This window comes from Anabrus simplex, chromosome 3 (assembly GCF_040414725.1).
Source record: "Anabrus simplex isolate iqAnaSimp1 chromosome 3, ASM4041472v1, whole genome shotgun sequence".
Classification (NCBI taxonomy): Eukaryota; Metazoa; Arthropoda; class Insecta; order Orthoptera; family Tettigoniidae; genus Anabrus; species Anabrus simplex.
In genome coordinates this window covers 412,800,200-412,826,828 of record NC_090267.1, presented here as the reverse complement: position 1 = coordinate 412,826,828, position 26,629 = coordinate 412,800,200, and the positions used below count along the sequence as shown (strand labels likewise).

General features: G+C 37.4%; 1 protein-coding gene across 1 annotated transcript in view; it reads right to left on the bottom strand.

Annotated features, from left to right (window-relative positions):
• LOC136866830 (ATP-binding cassette sub-family C member 4-like) overlaps window positions 1–26,629 on the bottom strand; it is a 291,743-nt gene that overhangs the window by 51,360 nt on the left and 213,754 nt on the right. The window contains exons 20-21 of the mRNA XM_068226857.1: window positions 23,386–23,492; window positions 4,518–4,641 (exon numbers count right to left, since the gene is read on the bottom strand). Of these exons, the coding sequence (XP_068082958.1) occupies window positions 4,518–4,641; window positions 23,386–23,492 (231 nt within the window). The remainder of the gene's footprint in view (window positions 1–4,517; window positions 4,642–23,385; window positions 23,493–26,629) is intronic.

Below are 26,629 nucleotides of genomic sequence, written 5' to 3'. Positions count from 1 at the left end.
AAAAATCAATAAGCATCTACTTCACACTTAACTAACTGGTAGTACAAATACTAAAGGTAAACATTCAAAAGCTACCCAGACAACACCAGGTACTACAGCTAGTAGAGAAATAAAGAGACTAAGAAGGAGGTGCAAACTGGAAAGAAATAGAGTTAGAAATGGCTGTGGAAGTAAGGAGAAATTGAAGGAACGTACTAGAAAATTGAATCTAGCAAAGAAGGCAGCTAAGGATAACATGATGGCAAGCATAATTGGCAGTAATACAAATTTTAGTGAAAAATGGAAGGGTATGCATAAGTATTTTAAGGCAGAAACAGGTTCCAAGAAGGACATTCCAGGAATAATTAATGAAGAAGGGGAGTGTGTTTGTGAGGATCTTCAAAAGGCAGAAGTATTCAGTCAGCAGTATGTAAAGATTGTTGGTTACAAGGATAATATCGAGATAGAGGAAGAGACTAAGGCCAAAGAAGTAATAAAATTTACATATGATAAAAATGACATTTACAATAAGATACAAAAGTTGAAAACTAGAAAAGCGGCTGGAATTGATCAGATTTCTGGAGATATACTAAAGACAATGGGTTGGGATATAGTACCATATCTGAAGTACTTATTTGATTATTGCTTGGTCGGAGGAGCTATACCAGATGAATGGAGAGTTGCTATTGTAGCCTCTGTGTATAAAGGAAAGGGTGATAGACATAAAGCTGAAAATTACAGGCCAGTAAGTTTGACATGGATTGTGTGTAAGCTTTGGGAAGGCATTCTTTCTGATTATATTAGACATGTTTGTGAAATTAATAACTGGTTCGATAGAAGGCAATTCGGTTTTAGGAAGCTCAACTTGTAGGATTTCAGCAAAATATAGCAGATATCTTGGATTCTGGAGGTCAAATGGACTGTATCGTGATTGACCTGTCTAAAGCATTAGATAGGGTGGATGATGGGAGACTACTGGCAAAAATGAGTGCAATTGGACTAGACAAAAGAGTGACTGAATGGGTTGCTATATTTCTAGAAAATAGATCTCAGAGAATTAGAGTAGGTGAAGCTTTATCTGACCCTGTAATAATTAAGAGGGGAATTCCTCAAGGCAGTATTATCGGACCTTTATATTTTCTTATATATATAAATGATATGAGTAAAGAAGTGGTATCGGAGGTAAGGCTTTTTGCGGATGATGTTATTCTCTATAGAGTGATAAATAAGTTACAAGATTGTGAGCAACTGCAACGTGACCTCGAAAATGTTGTGAGATGGACAGCAGGCAATGGTATGTTGATAAACGGGGTTAAAAGTCAAGTTGTGAGTTTCACAAATAGGAAAAGTCCTCTCAGTTTTAATTACTGCGTTGATGGGGTGAAAGTTCCTTTTGGGGATCATTGTAAGTATCTAGGTGTTAATATAAGGAAAGATCTTCATTGGGGTAATCACATAAATGGGATTGTAAATAAAGGGTACAGATCTCTGCACATGGTTATGAGGGTGTTTAGGGGTTGTAGTAAGGATGTAAAGGAGAGGGCATATAAGTCTCTGGTAAGACCCCAACTAGAGTATGGTTCCAGTGTATGGGACCTTCACCAGGATTACCTGATTCAAGAACTGGAAAAAATCCAAAGAAAAGCAGCTCGATTTGTTCTGGGTGATTTCCGACAAAAGAGTAGCGTTACAAAAATATTGCAAAGTTTGGGTTGGGAAGGATTGAGAGAAAGAAGAAGAGCTGCTCAACTAAGTGGTATGTGTGATACAATTCCTTTAGTTTTGTATCACAAGTAGATCTTCAATATGGACAAGGAAAATGAAGTTTATAACCTGCAATAAGTGGTATGTTCCAAGCTGTCAGCGGAGGGATGGTGTGGAATGACATTAGTAGATGAATAAGTTTGAGTGGCATTTATAAAAGTAGGAAAGATCACAATATGAAGATAAAGTTGGAATTCAAGAGGACAAACTGGGGCAAATATTCATTTATAGTAAGGGGAGTTAGGGATTGGAATAACTTACCAAGGGAGACGTTCAATAAATTTCCAATTTCTTTGAAATCATTTAGGAAAAGGCTAGGAAAGCAACAGATAGGGAATCTGCCACCTGGGTGACTGCCCTAAATGCAGATCAATATTGATTGACTGATTGATCGTCTTCAGTTCATCGAGGTGAGTAACGATGGATTGGTTGTTGACATGCACACACAACAGGGTGCAACTGAATGACTTGAATTCCTTCTCTAAAATGGGTTGGGTAGGATAGGAGGGAGAAAGTGCTGAGAAACGGTCAGCAGTAAGCCGTGTCCTTCCAGATGTATGTTCTGGTGAAAGGGCTGTGAAGGGAGAGTGAGGGGGTTCTGTCCTACAGAAGAGTGCTGAGGGGTGAGAGAGGGAGCAAGTGCTTTCAATAGCATTCTCAACTCAGGCATGCTAAAGGAATGTAAAACATGCGGCTTACCTTAATTTCCTCATACACACATTGACCAACTGACACGCATGCACGCATGCACACACACGTGCACACACATACATATATACTAAATTAAAAATCAATAAACTACATAGAATACACATTGTTCACTTGTTGTTTTCACCATATTGCCTGATTCTTCTTCTTCTCCTTCCTGATACATTTCTGCTTATGCAGGTCATTCAATATTACCTGATTAATGATTGTAATTCCCCGAGTGTGTTCACATGGAACTTCTTGCCGGATATGTGAATAATTATCCTTCCATCTTGGCTGTATATTGCGCAGTCAAGAAGTGTCTTGTGCCTTGTTCAAAATGTACTTTCTCAGCCTAGTGAGGGATTCAGTTGTGAGTAGTTTGGTGCCTGTCAGCTGTCACTTAGCGCGCCAAGCTTGATCCTGCTGGTAGTAGCGGAGGAATTTTGTTATGATGGGCCGATTACCCTCAGTCACTACGTCAGCAGTCGATCTACGTTGCTGTCCCAGTCGATGACAGCATTCGATGGAGTCCATGGACAGTTTGACTTTCAGTTTATCACGGAAAGTTTCAATGACCTTTCCGTAAATGTCCTCATTAGGCGTCTCGCTCACTCCATGTAGAAGGAGACAATTACGCCTACTGTACTGCTCCACTTCGTCGCTCCGAACATCCTGAATTTCTAGTTTGTTTCTCAATATCAGCAATGTTCTCTTTCAAGTTCAGCACAGATAGAACTTTGAAAGGTTCGGAAGTCTGCTTGAAGCACACTCCAAATATCACTGGGGTTGGTAGCACTGCCGGTGGGAGTTCTAACAGTTATTCCTAGTAATATTTAGTAATGTTCATTGCAAATTAAATGTAATGTAAGACAGGTATGCTACAAAACAAGTTGTGTACTTATTACAAATGCAACTTAATTCCACAGACTTTATACATTTATATTAGTGATATTTGAAAACTATATTAGAAGCAGAATACAGCATAAGCATAAATAACGTCAATTGCTACACCCAGTAGTGTAAAACAAAAGCTGAAAGTTTCCACCTATTCAATACTATTGTTGTAACCTTAAAAAAGTTACATATATTTGTTGAAACTAGTTTTGCTCTTACCAGAGACCATCATCAGTCAAAATGTGATGAGTGTTTCCCAAATCTTTACTTGAATTTCATGCTTGCTTCATAAATTTTATCTATATTCATGTCTTGTGTGGGCGTATGTTTTATGCCAGGATTGGTCTGTTTAGTCATCACAAACACATCCATAAACTGAGCTGAACAGGTCAATTTATGCAGAATGAAGTTATATATACTAGGATCGAGTTACAGCCGCTGACGGTGTCGATTATCTATGATGCTACACCCAGTGTTGAAATGTGTAATGTTATTTCCAGACTACCAGGTTAAATTATTATTTCATTATTATGTGGCATAATTCATTCATAACAACCAATAAGACATTTAATTTAAATGGGTGTTATACAGTACTATACTCTATACAAAAGAAATAGTAAATAATGCACGTTTGAATTTGCCGCACTTATATATGGACGACTCACTCTAGTGAGTGGACCCAGCACACTCTGGTAATGTCATCACGGAACCAATTTCTCGCATGGGCCATTGAGTGCAGCCTCGGAGTTGTAGAAACTGATTCTCGCGATTCCAGGTGTCATTCGTGCACATCACTACTTTACAGTACTTCTTAGACATTTAATTCCTGCTACATACGCTTTGTTTTCATCTTTCTTTGTCATTGCCTAGTTTGTTTTGGGGGCTTCTGGAGTTACGTATGAAAAATCTAAGGCACTATCCATCTAAAAGATATTATTTTAAATTCTTCTTGTGAGAATTATCTGAAAATTTAGTTCCAAGAATTTTAAAATTTACAAGGAAAAGTATATGAAAATTAAACATTTCTATACTCTAATGATTAAATATTCTGCTTAACGGAACATAATCCTAAACTGTTCTCATACCTTGAATCACCCAGTTTAAGCAATATCACTGCTGAAAAATATATGAAATATTATTTCTACAAACCTAAATGTTATCTGTACATCAGTTAAAAACTTACAACTTACCTCCCCCAACAGCGAAGTAGCTTATAACCAAAACAAGAAGAAACAATGTATTGAAGACTTCAAGCCAAAGGCCGATTCCATTGCTAATAGCTTGTATAATTAGCTTAGATGCATTATTCCGATCCTGTAGGAATAGAGATAAAAACTTCAGTTTTAAATAAAGTATACGACATGAATGCCATCATATAAGACTATCAAGTTATTTTCCATACTCCTAATTGACAAGATAGGCTACCACCACCTTATAGTACTGCGTCAACAGTTATCGTGATCATTCTTGTAGGTGATTTATTGTAGCAAACGTGTATGCTTGGTTTTGACTGAATATTTTTTTTAAGTCTCATGTACTGTATTATACCAAATACAGTAGAGACAATACGCGACACTCAGCGAGATATTGAGGGACAGCTATGAGAGCTCTCTCTAGCGGGTAGACCTGAGAACTACTGATTCTGTCATAAGAGCACGTGTATTTGTGTGTGAAGTTTTTGGTGTTATTTATGCGTATTCAGTGAGTCAACATAATTAAATAGTAGCGTGTGTCATTCCTTGATATCTCCTCTCAACATGAGGGGAAAGGTATTTGCTGTGTTTGGCTGCAGTAACTATGAAGTAGAGAAGATTGCGCAGTTTTTCTTCCGTTTGACTCGTGACAAGAAAATGTAAGTAATATTGTGTTTGCATATATATTCTTCCAGTGACAACGAGATTTTTATAGTACTTCATAATCTTCTGACCTGCTCGACCCATATTTTAACTGGCCTAAAATTTAATACGCATATTTTATTGTATAGTACAGCAGTTAACCTTCAATACTGATGTGTTGTTGTAGGTGTGATCTGTGGGTTTTAAAATGTCACAGAAGTAATTTGGATAAGGTGTACAAGAAAGAAGGGACGTTACGCTTATATAAGAATTATAACATCTGTTCAGATCACTTCCAGGCCAGCGACTTTAGAAATCTCGACTATACAGCCAAGGGTATGTTACATTTTTACTCTAATTGTACGTAATTATTCCTCAAAGTATCACTATCGACAACATTTTCATACTTTTCTTTCTTTTATCCCTCTTCTCAGATTAAAGCCAGGATTTTATAGATTTTCTTTCTGTTAGTAGGCTTCATGTTAAGAGGAAAATTGTCCAGTATTTAAATGTTAATTCATTGCATCATGTGTGTAAGGAATGTGCCGATATTTTTATTGACAAGTGTCTTAATGTGATGATACAATGTTTTTTAAATGAGAAAAAACACAAATCTAACCATAAAAGTTCAGGCAGGAATGCTAAAGCAAAAAAGTAATGCATAAATGAAAGTTCAAGACATTTCACAGCAGTCCATTTCACATCTTGTTTATATGTCTAATTTCAGTCTTGAAATAATAACCTTTTAAATAATTCTTCATTCATTTATCCAGAATTGCTTTAGCAACTTCGAAGTTAATATCTCAATAATTCTTTCTAGACGTAATTTATTTATCCATTTTCGTATATGCATTTCCATTGATATTTGAATTTAGCGCGACTTTTCAGGTCAAGGCACTAGGAGCGCCACCGTCGAATTGTCTCCCACTTTAACAAGGCTAAATCTGTAAGTGTTGTGTATTTGCATAAATTGTAAATTCAATCAAATTTATTGTGAAGAATAAATACTAATGTATACCCTCATCATCAAATAAAAGTTAGAAAGAAAATGTAGATACTGTATTTTTAAATATTTTTAGATATTTTATTCTTCCACCATCAAGTACAGAAAATGTACACTAGGTATTGTCAGTATTAATAAAAATAATTTATACCGCATTTCTAAAATCATGGAAAACGGCTTTATTAGATGTTCAGGAGTGCACTCAGTTATAAAAGTAAAGATATCTATCCCACGGCATGAAATGAGCTGATTTTAGTTATGATGACTACTGAACCTACCTCCATAATCTCCTAGAACAATCAGAAGATGTGAATCTTGGAGAATAAAAATAAAAATTGTAAGAATGGACTAATGATGGGTGGACATGATATGGATAACACTAACACACAAAGAAGTTCTTTGAGCAATCTCTCAAAAGAAATAATGATAGTGATGATGTTGAGAACAATAACAGTTTACCAGGGGTAGTGTTTGATCCTTTTCCAAAATCTGTACAGATATTCAAGAAGAGAATAAACAGCAACAGAGAAAATAAATGAAGTATTAGAGGGCATTCGACCAGTGCAGGTTATTGTAAATAAAAAAATGTGTGTGAATAAATTAATTCCATCCCCCACCTCCTCTGCGAACCATGTGACCTTGCCGCGGTGGGGAGGCTTGCGTGTCCCAATGATGCAGATAGCCGAGCCGCAGGTGCAACCACATCGGATGGGTATCTGTTGAGAGACCAGACTAACGAATGGTTCATCGAAAGGGCGGTAGCAGCCTTTCGGTAGTTGCAAGGGCGGCAGTCTGGATGATTGACTGATACGGCCTTGTAATAATACTCAACATGGCTTAGCTGTGTTGATACTGCTACACGGCTGAAAGCAACGGGAAACTACAGCCGTAACTAACTCCCGAGGACATGCAGCTCTCTCTGTATGAATGATGTACTGATGATGGCTTCCTCCCAGGTAAAATATTCCTGAGGTAAACTAGTCCCCCATTCGGATCTCCGGGTGGGGACTACACGAGAGGGGGCGATCATCAGGAAGATGGATACTGACATTCTGCGAGTCGGAGCATGGAATGTTAGAAGTTTGAATCGTTGTGGTAGGTTAGAGAATCTGAAAAGGGAGATGGATAGGCTAAAGTTAGATGTAGTTGGCATAAGTGAAGTACGTTGGCAGGAAGAACAAGATTTTTGGTCAGGCGACTACCGAATTATCAACACAAAATCAAACAGAGGAAATGCAGGAGTTGGTTTAATAATGAATAAGAAAATAGGGCAGCGGGTAAGCTACTACGACCAGCATAGTGAAAGAATTATTGTCGTCAAGATAGACACCAAACCAATGCCCACCACAATAGTGCAGGTCTACATGCCTACTAGTTCAGCGGATGATGAAGAAATCGAAAGAATATATGAGGAGATAGAAGATTTAATACAATATGTAAAAGGTGATGAGAATCTAATTGTGATGGGAGACTGGAATGCAGTGGTAGGCCAAGGAAGAGAAGGTAGTACAGTAGGAGAATTTGGATTGGGACGAAGGAACGAAAGAGGAAGTCGTCTGGTTGAATTCTGCACTGATCATAATTTAGTCCTTGCCAATACTTGGTTCAAACACCACAAACGACGGCTGTATACGTGGACGAGACCTGAAGACACTGGAAGGTATCAAATAGACTTCAGTATGATTAGGCAGAGATTCAGAAACCAGGTGTTGGATTGCAAAACTTTCCCAGGAGCAGACGTGGACTCTGACCACAACTTGTTGGTCATGAAATGCCATCTGAAGTTGAAGAAATTGAAGAAAGGAAAGAATGCAAAAAGATGGGATCTAGACAAGTTGAAAGAAAAGAATGTGAGGGATTGTTTCAAGGAACATGTTGCACAAGGACTAAATGAAAAGGCTGAAGGAAACACTATAGAGGAAGAGTGGAAAGTCATGAAAAATGAAGTCAGTAGGGCTGCTGAAGAAATGTTAGGAAGGAAGAAAAGATCAACTAAGAATCAGTGGATAACTCAGGAGATACTAGACCTGATTGATGAACGACGAAAATACAAGAATGCTAGAAATGAAGAGGGCAGAAAAGAATACAGGCGATTAAAGAATGAAGTGGATAGAAAGTGCAAGGCAGCTAAGGAAGAATGGCTGAAGGAGAAATGCAAAGATGTCGAAGGCTGTATGGTCCTGGGAAAGGTAGATGCTGCATACAGGAAAATCAAGGAAACCTTTCGAGAAAGGAAATCTAGGTGTATGAATATTAAGAGCTCAGATGGAAAACCACTTCTAGGGAAAGAAGACAAAGCAGAAAGATGGCAGGAGCATATCCAACAGTTGTATTAAGGTAAAGATGTAGATAATTTGGTTCTGGAACATGAAGAGGCTGTTGATGTTGATGAAAAGGGAGACCCAATTTTGAGGTCAGAGTTTGACAGAGCTGTGAGTGACCTCAATAGGAACAAGGCACCTGGAATTGATGACATTCCCTCTGAATTACTGACTGCCTTAGGAGAAACCAGCATGGCAAGGTTATTTCATTTAGTCTGCAAGATGTATGAGACAGGAGAAGTCCCATCCGATTTTCAGCAGAATGTGGTTATACCTATTCCCAAGAAAGCCGGTGCTGACAGGTGTGAAAACTACCGCACCATTAGTTTAGTATCTCATGCCTGCAAAATTTTAACACGTATTATTTACAGAAGAATGGAGAAACAAGTTGAAGCTGAGTTGGGAGAAGATCAATTTGGCTTCAGAAGAAATGTAGGAACACGTGAAGCTATCCTGACTTTACGTCTGATCTTAGAGGATCGAATCAAGAAGGACAAGCCCACGTACATGGCATTCGTAGATCTAGAAAAGGCATTCGATAATGTTGATTGGACCAAGCTATTTATGATTTTGAAGATGATAGGGATCAGATACCGAGAACGAAGAATTATCTACAATCTGTATAAAAATCAGTCTGCAGTGATAAGAATCGAGGGCTTTGAAAAAGAAGCAGCAATCCAGAAAGGAGTGAGGCAAGGCTGCAGTTTGTCCTCTCTCCTTTTCAATGTTTACATAGAACAGGCAGTAAAGGAAATCAAAGAGAAATTTGGAAAGGGAATCACTGTCCAAGGAGAGGAAATCAAAACCTTGAGATTTGCCGATAATATTGTTATTTTATCTGAGACTGCAGAAGATCTCGAGAAGTTGCTGAATGGTATGAATGAAGTCTTGGGTAAGGAGTACAAGATGAAAATAAATAAGTCCAAAACAAAAGTAATGGAGTGCAGTCGAACGAAGGCAGGTGATGCAGGAAATATTAGATTAGGAAATGAAGTCTTAAAGGAAGTAGATGAATATTGTTACTTGGGTAGTAAAATAACTAACGATGGCAGAAGTAAGGAGGACATAAAATGCAGACTAGCACAAGCAAGGAAGAGCTTTCTTAAGAAAAGAAATTTGCTCACTTCAAACATTGATATCGGAATTAGAAAGATGTTTTTGAAGACTTTCGTGTGGAGCGTGGCATTGTATGGAAGTGAAACATGGACGATAACTGGCTCAGAAAGAAAGAGAATAGAAGCTTTTGAAATGTGGTGTTACAGAAGAATGCTGAAGGTGAGATGGATAGATCGAATCACGAATGAAGAGATACTGAATCGAATTGGTGAGAGGAGATCGATTTGGCTAAATTTGATGAGAAGAAGAGATAGAATGATAGGACACATCTTAAGACACCCAGGACTTGTTCAGTTGGTTTTTGAAGGAAGTGTAGGGGGTAAGAACGGTAGGGGTAGACCAAGATATGAATATGACAAGCAGATTAGAGCAGATGTAGGATGCAATAGTTACGTAGAAATGAAAAGGTTAGCACAGGATAGGGTGGCATGGAGGGCTGCATCAAACCAGTCTATGGACTGATGACTCAAACAACAACACCCCTGGTTTAAGGACTTTGGACAGCCAAAGTAGGGGACTGCCTGTAGGGGTGAAGTACAGTGGGGACTCCGAGGGCCCTGGGACCGCTACGGTAGCTGTGAAGGCCCTTCAGGAACTCTGAAAAGTGGTGGCAAAAGGGGCTCTGGTTAAGACGCAGCAGGTCGTTATGCTACTTAGTTTCCAGAACGGTTAAAAAAAAAAAAGTAAATAAATAAATGCAATGTAAATATTAATCTTATACCAGTTGTATAGTATCATTTGAAGTAATTCCACATACTGTATATCAGTTGACTATATTTGTAAGAAGTACAGGAGATATTATAAGTAGAATTTTGTAAACAATATAAATTTATTAAGGATGAGCTGTGTGTTTAATAGAAAACATTGTTAGCGTAAATTGTATAATATTGTATTATAGGAAAATTTTCTTCTCTTGTTAATTTAATATTTAGTGCTTGACAATAATGTATTTTAGTGTACCATTTGCCACCGAGGTAGACACCTCATTTGCAAATAAAGAGATTTTGATTTGATTTGAGAGATCAATGTACTGAGCAAGTTGACTACATGGTACAGGTGTGTAGCTGTAAACTTGAATTCAGGAGCTGGTTGGCTTAAACCCCACTATTAACAACCCTGAGGATGGTTTTCATAGTTTCTCATTTTCAGTCCATGAATTGGTGCTCCGGTATCTTTAATTAAGTCCTAATTAAAAAGAACTCTCAGTCGAAAGTGACGTAACAAATAAAACTCTTGCTCGACTGTCACTTAATCTGGTTTGTAAGCGGAGTATTAATCACTGTAATCTATTTCTGAATCCGATACTCCCTATAAAATATCCAATATCATTGAGCCGGAGTGAGGATATGTTTGTACAGTAACACAGCTGGCAATGCAACAGATTGGCGCACTCTGCACCCGGCATATCGAGTGCTTCAGTAGAGGTCATGGCAAGGAGAAACTACCCTATATTTTTTCTTATATTAAAATTGAAATTCCTGATAACTGTTGCATTCTAGTGCACACTAGATAAACTATTACCTCCAAGCAAGGGGTGGGAACCGTATGGGATACATGTAGCTGCCTGTAAAAATGCGCAAAAATCATGCTCTTATGGCATACAGGCACCTACCACAACCAGGAAAGCAGTGTGCCCATATCCCATATTAATAACTACAGACCCGTTGCAATTTCTTCCGCATTAGGAAAAGTCTACGAACAAACCCTATATCGGCATCTGTTCGAACATGTAGAAATTATCATCAGTGACTCTCAACATGGCTTCAGACCAGGGAAATCGACAACGACAAATTTGTTGGAGTTCACTCATGAAGTGTTGGCAGCCATGGATACAGGAGGCCAAGTGGATGTAGTTTTCACAGATTTTATCCCCCTGTGGGTGGGGGCAGTAGAATAACATCCATGGTATCCCCTGCCTGTCGTAAGATGCGACTAAAAGGGGCCCCAGGGGCTCCGAACTTTGGAGCGTGGGTTGGCGACCACGGGGCCCTCAGCTGAGTCCTGGCATTGCTTCCACTTACTTGTGCCAGGCTCCTCACTTTCATCTATCCTATCTGACCTACCTTGGTCAACACTTGTTCTTTTCCGACCCCGACGCTATTAGGTTTGCGAGGGCTAGGGAGTCTTTCATTTTCACGCCCTTCGTGGCCCTTATCTTTCTTTGACCGATATCTTCATTTTTCGAAGTGTCGGATCCCTTGAATTTTTCCCTCTGATTAGTGTTATATAGAGGATGGTTGCCTAGTTGTACTTCCTCTTAAAACAATAATCACCACCATCACAGATTTAAGAAAAGCATTCGATAAAGTTGATCACGATGTACTTTTAAATAAATTAGCTTATTATGGACTCTCTCACACCTTAATAAAATTATTTGCATCATATCTCTCTGATAGACAACAATTTGTGTCTTATAAAGGATTTGAATCTAAGTAATACAATACTCGATCTGGTGTCCCACAGGGCTCAAATCTTGGACCATTACTCTTCTTACTACTTATTAATGATTTTCCTAAATGCGTACAGTATTCAAACATATTGCTATTCGCAGACGATGTAAAAATTTTCAAAACCATTCGTTCACAGGTGGACTGTAGATTTCTTCAGAAAGACCTCAATAGCATATCACATTGGTGCGTTATTAACAAGTTAGATTTTAACATTAACAAGTGTCATGTAATGGTATTTTCCAGGAATAAAAATAAAATTAGTCACTCGTATAATATTTTGAATACTAATCTGTCATCAGTGAATTTTATCAAGGATCTTGGCGTGCATTTTGACACTAAATTGACGTTCTCTCTGCACATAAACGATGTAGTTGCAGATGCTTACAGATTATTAGGATTTATTAAGAGATACACACGTGACTTCACAAATCCCGAGGCAATAAAGCTATTATACAACTCCTTTGTAAGAAGTCGGCTAGAATATGCATCAACCATTTGGAATCCCACCTTTAAACTCTAAGAAAACAAAGTTGAAATGGTGCAAAACAAATTTCTTAGATACCTTATGTACAAAATAACTAATAATTATCCTAAATTTGATTCGTATGATGACTTAATGAAACAACTTGGCTATAAGTCCTTAGCAAAAAGACAAGTAATTGCAGTTCTTCTATTTGTCTACAAATTATTTAACAATCTTATTGGTAGCTCTAACTTGCTCTCTCTGTTCAACTTGTCTGTCCCTAATCCATCTACACGCCCAAAATATGTTACTTTCTACTGCTCTAGATCAAGAACCCAACAACATAGTAATTCACCAGTGTTAAACTCAATGAAAATATTTAATAAATATAGCACTGAGTATAGAATAGATATATTTGCAACTACATAGTAAAACAATGTAAACAAATAGCTTAATTGATTTCTGTTCTAAGTTAAAATCCCACTTTGCTGATTCCTATTGTTAATCTCATAACTTTAGTTAATATTCTAGTTTCTAGTTATACCATCTAGCTCATCATCATTATTATCTTTGATAACATCACTACCATCATGTATAATTACAGTACTAATGCAGCTTTAAAGCAGTTCGTAAATCATTTTAATTGTAATATTTTAAATACCTTGTTATAATATGTGCATATGTAACTGAATATTTGTAATACTATGTTACTGAAGAAAAGTGTATTTTTTATTTCATTTATGACTTTATTTTACAAGGACTTTCATAAGAGGTATTATAATTTTAATTTAATATTTTTTTTTATCTAATGTAATAAAGTAAAAGTAAACTCGTGTCCTCATCCCGAGGTGGTGCAGCTCTTTTCAGGCACACCCCCATTGGAGGTGAGCTGCGTGTACCATTTGAACCACATACCAGCCCTCCCTGCCATTCTTAAATTTCTGGCAGTACCGGGAATCGAACCCGGGCCTCCGAGGACGGCAGCTAATAACACTAACCGTTACGCTACGGAGGCAGACATCTAATGTAATAGTATACATATATGTGTTTCACATCATTAGGTTTGTACCTCTCTGAAGCACAATAAATAAATAAAAGTAAATAAATAAATAAATAAATAAATATATAAATAAATAAATAAGATCAGTAGTATTGATTCAGATATCTCCGGTGAAAGTTATTCAGAAGTAACAGAATTTACATGGTATTAGTGTGTGTGTGTTTATTTTTTCTTATATTCAATTTCTTACTCATTATACCAGTAGAGTTATGATTTTATAAAGATGACATTCGGTGAAAGGATGTTTAGATCAGTGGCAGTGATTCAGAAGCCTTCAATGACAGCTCCAATGAAAGTGATTTGAAAATTAGGTAGGATTTAAATTATATTTCAGTATGTTTATTTGTTTCTCAAATTAAAACTATAATTCAATTTACGTAAGATTATTATTTCATGAAAATGACCTTCTGTGGAATGACGTTCAGATCAGTGGCAGGAATTCAGATGCCTCTAACGAAAATGTTTAGAGAAGTAGGTATTTTTTCCTCAGTTTAAATTTCTAATTCATTATAAATAATATTATTTCACAACACACATTTTAAGCTTGATTTAATATTTTTAAATGAAAAAGGTGGGGGTCTTCTTGCATTCAGGGTCGCCTTGTATTCAGAGAAATATGGTAACTAACTAGCCTAACACGGTTGAGCTTGAAGTCTTAAAATTGTGACACTTAATGTAGTGAAGTAAAAGTCAAAGTGCCTGTAAAGAGGTGAATATACTGCTGTTACCATTAAACATGCACCTAAAATAAAAAAACTAATCACACATCAAAAATGAATTTTGTCCATAAGTCATCTTGATGATGTTTTGCAGACATGATTTTGTACAGTGAAATTTAACACTCCTATTCAAATGAGGTGGTATATTTGTATGTATAATGGGACCAATCAACAGCAAAGAAGGCGGAGGAGGAACCTCTTATTTCTTAGTTCCCGACAGCTGTGGAGGTGGAAGAGGTCATGCCAGATGGATTGGCTGTAAAGGTGCAATTCAATTGTACTCAGAGTCTGTGGCAGTCCATTGCAGTTCTAGTGCGGGAAACTGCATGTCTCACGCTATATGTGCCGCAGTGAATGGTTCCAGGACCATAGCGTGTGGGTCACTCCCCGGTGAGTATTGATCCACCTTAAACAAACTCATGCCTATGGCATTCTCCTCTGCTGTTCCTCTAAAAGTGCAATGGTGATGGGATAAGGCTGATGGAAGCAGGTTTGGGTAAACTGAAAGCTTCTAGTCTGGACCTGCACATTGGCGGCAGATGTCTGATGGTCACCTTCCTGAGACCCTGTGACTACTCAGGGATCTGGTCCTGCATCTGTGACTTGACAGGCCTATTTAGGACCACCACTGCCCACCCTGAATGGGGAAGACCCTAGAATATGTGGGCTAAACATCAGTAGCCGCTTTCAAAACCTGTCTGGGAAACCAAACTCAGAGGGTTACCCCAACTTGTGGTCAAAATCATGAAAGAAAGAAATCTATGTTCATCATTATTGGTTCATGAAGCATCAGAACATTATTAGACAATGATAACAGACCAGAAAGAAGAACTGCTCTCATCAGCCATGAGCTAAAGAAACTCAGCATTGATGTCATCACTCTGAGTTTAAACCAGATTTGCGGGCGAAGTAAAAATCATCTATGTTTCATCAGGCTACACCATCTTCTGGAAAGGAAACGAGGAAAATGAACATCACATCCATAGTGTGAGTTTTGTAGTAAATACCAAATTGGTAAATGATCATCGACTTAATCCCATCGCAGTAAATGCAAGACTCATGACTCTCCACATACCTCTTGCAGGAGGCAGATTCATTACTCTCATTTCCTCATATGCCCGCACTCTTAAGAATGACAAGTATTCTAAGAACTGCTTCTACCACCAATTGAACACAGTCCTCACCAAGGTGCCTGCTACAGGCAAGCTTGCACTACTCGGAGATTTTAACGCCAGAGTGGGGAGGGACAACCTCTTATGGGAAAATGTCATGGGTAAACATGGAATTGGTAACTGTAATGATAATGGTCTGTTACTTCTTGGCCTGTGTGCTGAGTATGAGCTCTTTATCACCAATACCAATTCCGACTGCCAAATCACTTCAAGACCACATGATGCACCCATGCTCTAAACATTGGCATATGATATATTATGTCATCACCCGACAGTGCGACAAGAATGATGTCCTAATCATCAAAATAGCTCGGAATATTGATGACTGCTAAACAGATCATAAACTTCTTATTAGTGGATTAAGGATTACCATCCATAAAAAGCCACGAACCCACTTCACGAATTGAAAAAGGAAGAAGTTCAACACCTCTAAGCTTCAACTTGATAGTGTTGCCAAAGAATACCAAAACTCTGTTACAGAACAACTAACAATCCAATCAACACAAAGGATGTAGAATGTGAATGGACCACACTTCAAAATATCATTACAGAGTCTTCACAGAAAGTCATTAGCTATGAGGAAAGGAAAAGACAAGACAGGTTTGATAATAACTGTGAACAAATCTGGAACCTCATCAAGGCTAAACAGGATGCCTATCTATCCATTTCTCATGATCCATTCTCCAGAGAAATGCATTTTCAAGAGCTAAATCAGAAGTGTCAGTCTGAAATCAGGGAAATAAAGAACAACTGGTGGCAGCAAAAAGCCAAGGAACTTCAGAAATTCTCAGATATCAGGGACTTATGCAACTTTTATGCAGGACTGAAAGAGCTGTATAGTCCTGCCTGCTCATCACCAGGAACTCTGAAAGCTGTTGAAATACTACCATTTTTACAGAACGCCAGGGGATCTTGAAACGATGGAAAAAGAACTTCAGCTCACTCTTGAACCATAGTTCTACTGCTGCTGAAGATTTTTTTCAACATGTTCCTCAACATACTCCCCAACCTTGGATGGACATTCCTTTAACCTTCCAAGACTTTATCAAAGCTCTCAGCAGAATGAAAACACAGAAGGTTCCAGGATCAGACAACATTCCTCTTGAACTCATTCAAAGTGGAAGCTCAACTCTAAAAATCAGGTTTTTCTATCTGATTCTTCTAATTTGGGAAACAAAATATGTCCCTGCTGCCATGAAAAACTCCAGAATAGTTACAGTCTTCAAGAAAGGTGATCACAGTATCTGTAGAAACTACCGTGGTATATCCCTGCTCTCCATAGCTGGAAATAGATTTGCTAGAATCTTACTGAATCGACTTTAGGTTGTTTCTGAATCTCAGTGTGGGTTTCGTGCCTCTCGTAGTACAACTGACATGATCTTCTGCACAAGACAACTCCAGGAGAAGTGCAGAGAACAAATGATACCTCTGTTCTTAGTGTTCTGTGACCTTGAAAAGGCCTTTGATATGGTTCAACAAAACGTTATGTGGATGGTTTTGAAGTGCTTTGGATGCCCCGAGCATTTTATTGGTCTGAACCAAGCTCTCTATGATGGTATGGTTAGTCAGGTACTGTATCAGAATGATATCTCAGAAGAATTTCCAATCACAAATGTACTCAAGTAAGGGTGTGTACTTGCACCTACACTTTGCGCCCTGTACTTGGCAGCTATGTTTTATGAGACAACACGTGCAAACAACACAGGTGTGAAAATTAAATATCAGTATGACAGAAGGCTTTTCAACCAGGCCAGACCTTGCTCCAAAAGATTAACCTATCCCACCCGGGTCACAGAATTGCAATATGCAGATGACAATACTTCTCTAGCCCATACACCAGAAGGGCTTCAACAATCTGCCATCTGCTTCAACAGAGCTTATGAACATTTTGGTCTGATTGTCAACATTCAGAAGACCCAGTGCTACTCAGCCTGCTCCTGGACCCCCCCCCCCCCCACTTCCCCCCGAGATTTTGATATCGCCAAATCTGGCATAGCTCTGGAAAGGGCGGAGCACTTCTTGTACTTTTGGAGTATTCTCTCAATGTACTGTACCTTTGATAAGGACGTCGAAAACTAAATACAGGCTGCCCGTGTGGCCTTTGGACGTCTCTTGCATCATGTATTCCAGAACAAAGATCTAAGTATCTGCACGAAAATAATGGTGTAGCAAGCTGTTGTTATTTCTACGTTACTCTATAGGTGTGAAACCTGGACCCTATATGACTGGGACATCAAGAAACTGGAATGCTTTCATCAACAAAAACATAGATCCATCGTGAACATCAAATGGGATGACTACATAACGAATATAGCACTTCAAAAACAATAAAGGCAATCTTTAATCCACCTATTCAATACATTAATTTCCACTTATAATGGTTATAAACATACTATCAGTTAAATGGGACATGTTTCGCCCTCAATTCAGGGCACCTTCAGCCTAAAAACAATCTCCAAGAGTACACCTTATATTAATATCGAAGCTAAAAGTTTAGCCAGTTACTAAAATCTATACATATAAAATAGCTTGTCCTGACTGACTGACTGACTGTATGACTGACTGATTCATCATCGCCGAGCCAAAACTACTGGACATAAAGAAATGAAATTTTGGAGATATATTCATATTAAGATGTAGGTGCTCGCTAAGAGAGGATTTTTGGGTATTCCACCGCTAAGGGGGTGAAAAGGGGGGTGAAATTTTTAAATGAGTGTATCTATATCTCAAAAGTTTACAGATGTAAAACTTGGTATTTAGAATCTTTTTTTAAAAATAAGGAAACCCGTATTTTTTTGTTTTCATAAAATCCCAATAGGAGGGGTGAAAAGAGGTGAAAAAGTGGTTGAATGCCTTTAATCAGAATACCGGTACTTATATCTCAGAAACTGAAGATATTACAGACCTGAAAATTGGTACTTTTGATCTCTTTTAAAAATAAAGAAACACGTATTTTTTTGTTTTTCAAAAATCCAATTCATGGGAGGGTGTTTTAAAATGAGTGCATGTATATCTCAAAACTTTTAAAGTATACAGACGTAAAAAATGCTATTTAGAATCTTCATTAAAAATAAGGAAACACATATTTTTTTTTGTATTCGGAAAATCTCAATAGGAGGGGTGAAAATCGGTGAAAAAGGGGTTGAATTGCCTTTAATGAGGATACTTATATCTCAGAAACTGAAGATATTACAGATCTGAAAATTGGTGTTTGGGATCACCTTTAAAAATAAAGAAACATGTATTTTTTGCTTTTGGAAAATCCAATTAATGGAGGGGTGAAAAAGGGGTGAATTTTTAAAATGAGTGTATCTATATCTCAAAACTTTTGAAGTTTAGAGATGTAAAAATTGGCATTTAGAATCTCCTTTAAAAATAAATAAACACATATTTTTTTGTTTTTGGAAAATCCCAATAGGAAGGGTGGAAAAGGGTGAAAAAGGGGCTGAATGCCTTTAATGAGGCTACTTATATTTCTGAACCTAAAGATATTACAGACCTGAAAATTGGTCTTTGGGATCTCCTTTAAAAATAAAGAAACACGTATTTTTTTTGTTGGAAAATCCAATTAATGGGGGGGGGGTGTGAAAAGGGGGTGAATTTTTAAATGAGTGTATCTATATCTCAAAACTTTTAAATTTTATAGATGTAAAAATTGGTATTTAGAATCTCCTTTAAAAATAAAGAAACACGTATTTTTTTGTTTTTGGAAAATTCCAATAGGAAGGATGGAAAAGGGTGAAAAGAGGGTTGAATGCCTTTAATGAGGCTACTTATATTTCAGAACCTGAAGATATTACAGACCTGAAAATTGGTATTTGGGATCTACTTTAAAAATAAAGAAGCACGTACTTTTTCGTTTTTGGAAAATCCAAATAGTGGGGGGTGAAATTTTAAAATGAGTGTGTCTACATCTTAAAACTTTAAAAGTTTACAGATGTAAAAATTGGCATTGAGAATCTCCTTTAAAACTAAAGGAACATGTATTTTTTTGTTTTCTGTAAATCCCATTAGGAGGGGTGTAAAAGGGTGAATAATGGGTTGAATGCCTTTAATGAGGATACATATATGTCAGAAACTGAAGATATTACAGAACTGAAAATTTGTATATGGGATCTCCTTTTACAATAAAGAAACACGTGTTTTTGGAAAATCCAATTAATGGCGGTTAAACAGAAGTGACAAATTGGGGTGAATTTTTTGAAAGACTATATCTACAGAATATCTGAGAAACGTAAAATGTTACAGATGTAAAAAGTGGTTATTTGAAATCTCCTGTAAATGTAAAGAAACATAGGTGATTTGTTTTTGGAAACTCCACTTAAGGGGAACTAAAAGGGGTGAAATTTTAAAATGAGAATTTCTGCAGTATATCTAAAAAAACGTAACATGTTACAGAAGTGAAAAATGGTATTTTTTATCTCTATTAAAAATAAAGAAACGTGTATTTTTAGTCTTCGGAAATACCAGTTGGGAGGAGGGGGTGGGGGGTAAAAGTGACTGAAAATTGTGTTGAATTCTTTTAATTAGGCTACTGATATCTCAAAAATGAAGATGTTACAGACGTGAAATTAGATATTTAAAATCTGCTTTAAAAGTAAAGAAACACGTATTCTCGGAAAATCCAATGGAGGTGGGGGTGTGAAAGAATTGAAAAATTAATTGACTTAATTGTATGAGAATACATACATCTAACAAAAACTAAAGTTGTTACAGATGTGACAATTGGTATTTGGATCTCCTTTAAAAACAAAGAAAAACGTGTTTTGGGGGAGGGGGGAACCATCTTGGGGGGCAGGAGTGAAAAGGAGTTATATTTCTTTCATGAGGACACATAAATCAAAAACTGAAGAAGTTAGAGTCGTGATAATTGGTATTTAGAAGATCCTTTACTATTAAAGAAACAAGTATTTTTTGCCAGAAAATTCACTTGGGGGGGGGGAATGAGTGTGAAAGGAAGTGAAAAAAGTGAATTACTTTTATGGGGATACTTATATCTCAAAACTGAAAGTAATAGACGTGAACATTGGTGTTTGGAATCTCCTTTAAACATAAAGAAACACACCTTCTTTTAATTTTTTTGGGGGGGAGGGGTAAATAAACTTAACGGCGGTGGGGTGTAAAAGGAGGTGAGACCAATTGATTTTATTGTTCCATTGCTTAGGCGGCAGCACGCCGGCCCCTCAAAGCTGGGTTCCATGGTTCAAATCCCGAGCACACTATGTGTCATTCGTGCTGGACAAAACAGAGGCGGGACAGGTTTTTCTCCGGATACTCCGGTTTTCCCTGTCATCATTCATTCCAGCAACACTGTCCAATTTTTCATTTCATTTGTCATTCATCGATCATTGCCCCAGAGGAGTGCTTCGGCAGCCGGCACAATTCCTATTGTCACCGCTAGATGGGGCTTTATTCATTCCATTCCTGACCCTGTCGTATGACTGGAAACAGGCTGTAGATTTTCGATGTACTTATTCTGATCATAAACCGATCATTTTTAATCTTTCCTGGGTTTGTTTTCAACAGCCATCCTTTCCTTCGGAGAACGTTCTTAGATTATAGTAGATTCTCCTGGCATATAAATAAAAGTTTAAACACACTTGAAATAAACGATGGGAATGAGATTGACCGTCAAATTGTTCACCTCTATAATAAGGTCAATAATGCACGGAAGTCTGTCATTTGTATCGCTAGAAATCCCGCACACTTGCCTACGTGCGTGGGGTCCAGAACATCTAATAATAATAATAATAATAATAATAATAATAATAATAATAATAATAATAATAATGTTCTGGACCGTCGTCAAATGTGCGGACCACGCTGGAAACGGGTCCTGGACGGGTAATGACTAAGAATGTAGTCCGGCCGCGGGTTCAGTACTGCCAAAGCACCCAAGACGACACCACGCCGAATATCCTGAAGGATTTGATCCATATTAAAAATGCTTATAGGAAAAGATGGCAAAGATTTAGGGACCCAACTGATCAGGTGGAATACCTGGACCTAGCCCGGGAAGTACAAAATCAATTGCTGGAAAGAAAGATTGAAAAATGGGAGGAAACTTGCCGTAATCTATTAGAAAATGAGTCATATCGCGAATTTTGACGGATTCTCGTAGTAAACAAGTCAGATCGAGAATTTTGGCAGATTATATATCTAAAACAATAAGCATTCAATTATAAATTTAAGTATAATACCGTAGCGAAGCACAGGTATTTTGCTAGTTTAGTATATAAAAATGTGAGAAATGATACATTGTACAAACATGTTCATGGAAACACTGTCAATGATTAAACCATAAAAATATTTTGTCTGAGACTAAAACTTATTCTGTTACAAAATTTCTAATTTTTTAATCAACCGTTTTAATTAGAAATTTTGTAACAGAATAAGTTTTAGTCTCTGACAAAATATTTTTATGGTTTAATCATTGACAGTGTTTCCATCAACATGTTGGTATAATATATCATATCTCACATTTTTATATACTGAATTTTAGTAACTGGCTAAACTTTTAGCTTCGATATTAATATAAGGTGTACTCTTGAAGATTGTTTTTAGGCTGAAGATGCCCTGAATTGAGGGCGAAACATGTCCCATTTAACTGATAGTATGTGTACGTAACCACTATAAGTGGAAATTAATGTATTGAATAGGTGGATTAAAGATCACCTTTATTATTTTTTAACTATAAATTTTCAATAGGACCAAAAATGAGATTTATAACATGTAATAATATAGCACTTCTCGAGAAAGCAAAGCTAAACAGTATCAAAGCCACCATCGTTGGTTTTTTGGTTTTTGTTTCTTTCGTGTGGCTATTTCTAGCCAGGTGCAGCCCTTGTAAGGCAGACCCTCCAATGAGGGTAGGCGGCATCTACCATGTGTAGGTAACTGCGTGTTATTGTGGTGGAGGATAGTGTTATGTGTGGTGTGTGAGTTGCAGGGATGTTGGAGACGGCACAAACACCCAGCCCGCGAGCCAGTGGAATTAACCAAGGAAGGTTAAACTCCCTGGCCTGGCCGGGAATCGAACCTGGGACCCTCTGAATCAAAGGCCAGTACCCTGACCATTCAGCCAACGAGTTGGACACCATCGTTGGTCATTGGCTTGGATGGGCAGACCATATCCATTGTATGAGTGACAGCAGACTCCCCGTCAAATCCTGTATGATGAACTCAGCACTGGCAAGAGGATTCGTGGTGCTCCTCTGAAGTGAGATAAAGACCAAAGTAAGCAGACCCTGAGAAGAGTAGATATAAACCCACATACTTGGCATACTCTTGCATTGGGGCATACTCTTGCATTGGATCTCCCTTGCTGTCATGCTACTATCTCAGCTGCAGTTGCACAGTTTGAGCAGGAACATGGAAGACAACACTGCCACGTCCTCCACCTTCCATCAAATGCAATGTGTTGCCTCATATTTTATGCAAGAATTAGTCTGATAATCCACCGGTGCCACCTTCATTGTGTAGACTAAGAAACAATACCTCGGATACGAGTATCGGCTGCCGCCACCACCGATGGGACCAATTGAACTAGGGGAACTCATCTCAAAAGATTGGTGGTGAGATATCTTGAAGGTAAACACAACCTGGTAGAAAAAGCACATCGGAACTTGAAGATGAATGTAGATATGTAATGTAGAATGGAATATTGAAGAAGAATGTAGATATGTAATGTATAATGGAATAGTACTTGAAAAGAGGAGTCTAAAAAACAGAAAGAAAACTTAAGATTGAAGAATGGATGGAAATACAATTATTATTTCATAAATGATGTATGAGTACTCATCCCCACACCAGTCCAATTGTTCTGGCACTGTTTGGCTGGCAAGCAAATGTATGACAGCATTATGTGTAGGCCACTTTTCTCCAATAAATGTTATAATAGTTTTGATTACTTTTCTTACCTGAAGGTGGTAGAAATTCTCTTCCATGATGTCTACAGCCTTGGATGCTTGTATGATTGTTAGACCATTTATTGTTTCTGCCACGTGAGAATACACTGGACTGCAATCTGAAACACATAATTTTGACTTGTTTGTTATTCACAGTAATAAATATGAAATATTCAGAATCAAATATTCATGGATAGAAAAAAAAAAGCAGAGCAGCGATTTACTGTGTAAGCATGCATGGGTAGAGTACACATAATCGTCGCCATAAGACCTATTTGTGTCGGTGCGACGTAAAGCCCCTAGCCAGAAAAAAAAAAGAGTACACATAAAAGAAATGCATAGGTCAAATATTTCCTGCTGCAGCCTTTATCAGTGTAGGATGGAACCATGTCATTATTTTATGCTGTCCACGTGTGCTTACATGGTAAGTCACTGCTCCCTGTACATACATATTTTGCCCCAGTTAGTTTTCTTACCAGAGCATTTAAGAATCAAATATACTTTAATTACCTTCTTCACTATGTGAAAGGACCATAAGAACAACAATGACTTTAGGATGCACACCACAAATTAGTGATATTTTGGTTTAAGTGCTTAATATAAAAATCAAGAACAAGATAATTTCTAAAGTTTATTCAAGGTGTTTGTAACTAATTTTGAGATGGTAGTTTGCTTCAAAGCCCTCCAAAACTTTGCAGTGAAGTGAAACATATCTAGGATTGAAACTTTAAATGATGATGGATCCTTCCCAGCATCCATAAGGAATACAATTCTCCACACCAGGCTCTTCCTACAAAGTGACTTAAAGGCGTATCATCATCATTTTCATTTCCCCTTCTCCAGCTCCTGCCAGGTCAGGGTGCTGATGGCACTTCTTCACCATTGCCTCTCCTTCCACCACTCCTCTTCGGTAGCTGTATCCCAGTCCAGTCTTTTTCTTATACTGTTCTTGACAGAATCCATCCATCTTGCTCTGGGCCTCACTCTTACCCTCTTTCCTTCTATCTTAGTCTCCCACAATTGTTTTGGTATCCTTCCCTCTTTCATCCCCTTAGTATCTCCAGAGCATCTCAATTTATTCTTCTCCATCCTATCACTCAGTTTTGGTACCCCTATCTCTTTTCTGACCTCAACATTTCTTACTCTGTCTCTCCTTGTCCTTCCTATTGTACTCCTCAGGAACTTCATCTCACTGGCCTGAATTTTACTCTCATTTCTTGCTGTCAAAGTCCAGGTCTCTGATGCAAGTGTTAATATAGGGGTCTACATCTTGTACATTATCTCTTTACATTTCATAGAAACTTCTCTGTTCCACACCAGGTTCCTCACATTCTGGTAGGATGTATTTCCTGCTTGTACCCTTTTGCTGGTCAACTTATCCAACCTTGCATCTTGCATTATTTCACTTCCCAAATATTTGAAGTACGTATCTATTCAACAACCTCATGGCTTTGTCCCCTGATACTAATGATACCTTTTCCTTCTCTTGTCATCACAATTGTTTTGCTCTTCTCCACACTAATTTTCATACCATATTTCTTAATATTGTCATTTAAAGCCTCTAGTTGGATTTTCACTTCTGTATTGTTGACCCCCCCATATCACTATGTCATCTGCAAACAACAATATTTTCATATCCCCTCCATATGTTGCATTGTTTCCTCTAGAATTTCATCCATAACCATTATAAACATACGTGGAGACAATACACTTCCCTGTCTTAGTCCAGTTTGATTCCTAAAGCAATCTTTGCTCCCCACTGGAGTCTGGACATAACTGAAACAATTCTTATACATTGCTTTCATTAGTTCCCTTGATTGCCTTCCACATCTTTTTCTTTCAAGGGTTTCATACACACCTTTTCTCTATTAACACTATTGTATGCCTTTTCTAGATCAAGGAATACCATCACCAGATCCTTTCCATATTCCCACTGTTTTTCCATCAGTAATCTCATGGTATATATAGGGTCTATTGTTAACCAGCCCTGTCGAAATCCATACTGCTCTTCTTCTAAATTTCTTTTCAACCTTTCTGTCATCCTCCTTTCTATTATTCTCCCCAATATTTTGGCTACTTGTGACAACAGTGTAATTCCTCAGTAATTGTCACATGCCTTCCCATCACCTTTCTTAAATACTTGTATTATCACACCTTTACACCAATTCCTCTGTATACAGCTTAGCAGCCTATAGGTCCTGCTGCCTTTATCATTTCCACATATATTTCACCCATCCCTGCTGCTTTTTCCTCATTTCATCTGTCTAACAGCCATTTCCACCTCTGCCATTGCAATACCACTCTCCATTTCTGAATCATCCTCATATACCACTACACTTTCTTCTGCATCATTTTTCATTCAGGAGTTTAGTCTTTCCACTTATTCTTTATCTCCTCTGGGTCTGTTATTGCATTTCTACTTTCTTTCTCCACTTGTTTTGTGTAGATTTTTATTTTATTTTTTATCAATCCATACAACATCCTTTTCCAACTCTTGTGTGAATCTCTCTCAACATTTTTTCTTTCCCTCATTTACCACTTTTTTATACTTACTTTAACTTCCAGATATTTAATCTTACTTCCTTCTTTCCTATTTAACATTAAGAATTTCATTCTTCAGGTTCTGTATTGAATCAAGATTCACAATAAACAAAGCAAATAATAAGATCCACCTTTTCGATACTATATATTACGTGAAAATTTCAACATTTCTGTTAAATCATCATGTTTATGAACTTTTGGTACCGGTTTCGACAAAACTATATGTCATCATCAGCCTAGGATAAATTATACAAAGACAATAAAATACATTGATCATGACCCTTATAATAATATCATAATAGTAAAATTAGAAAATATACATATTAAAACTAAAGTAATATTTATATGTATAAGCTGATAGTCATTAATACAATAGTGGTCTTGGTTTGAGACCTTTCTAGATCAACCACTGTATTTACAACTTGCTTCATAAGATCCTTTCAAGCACCACTTCAACAAGAACCTCAGCTATTTTACAGTGTTCAGCCATATCACTTAATATGATATAAATAAACATACAAGGGGACAAGCCGATATAAAAAGAACTTTCCAATAAAACACTTTGCTTGTCAATATCAACCTGCAGTGACATATAAACTTAATTTATTTATCTTAGTTAAATTGGACATTGTACTAAAATTCTTCATCTGTTAAGTCCAAGTTGAAGCCCTGTTAGAATATTCTACATTATATTGTGTATATACTCGTGAGGAAC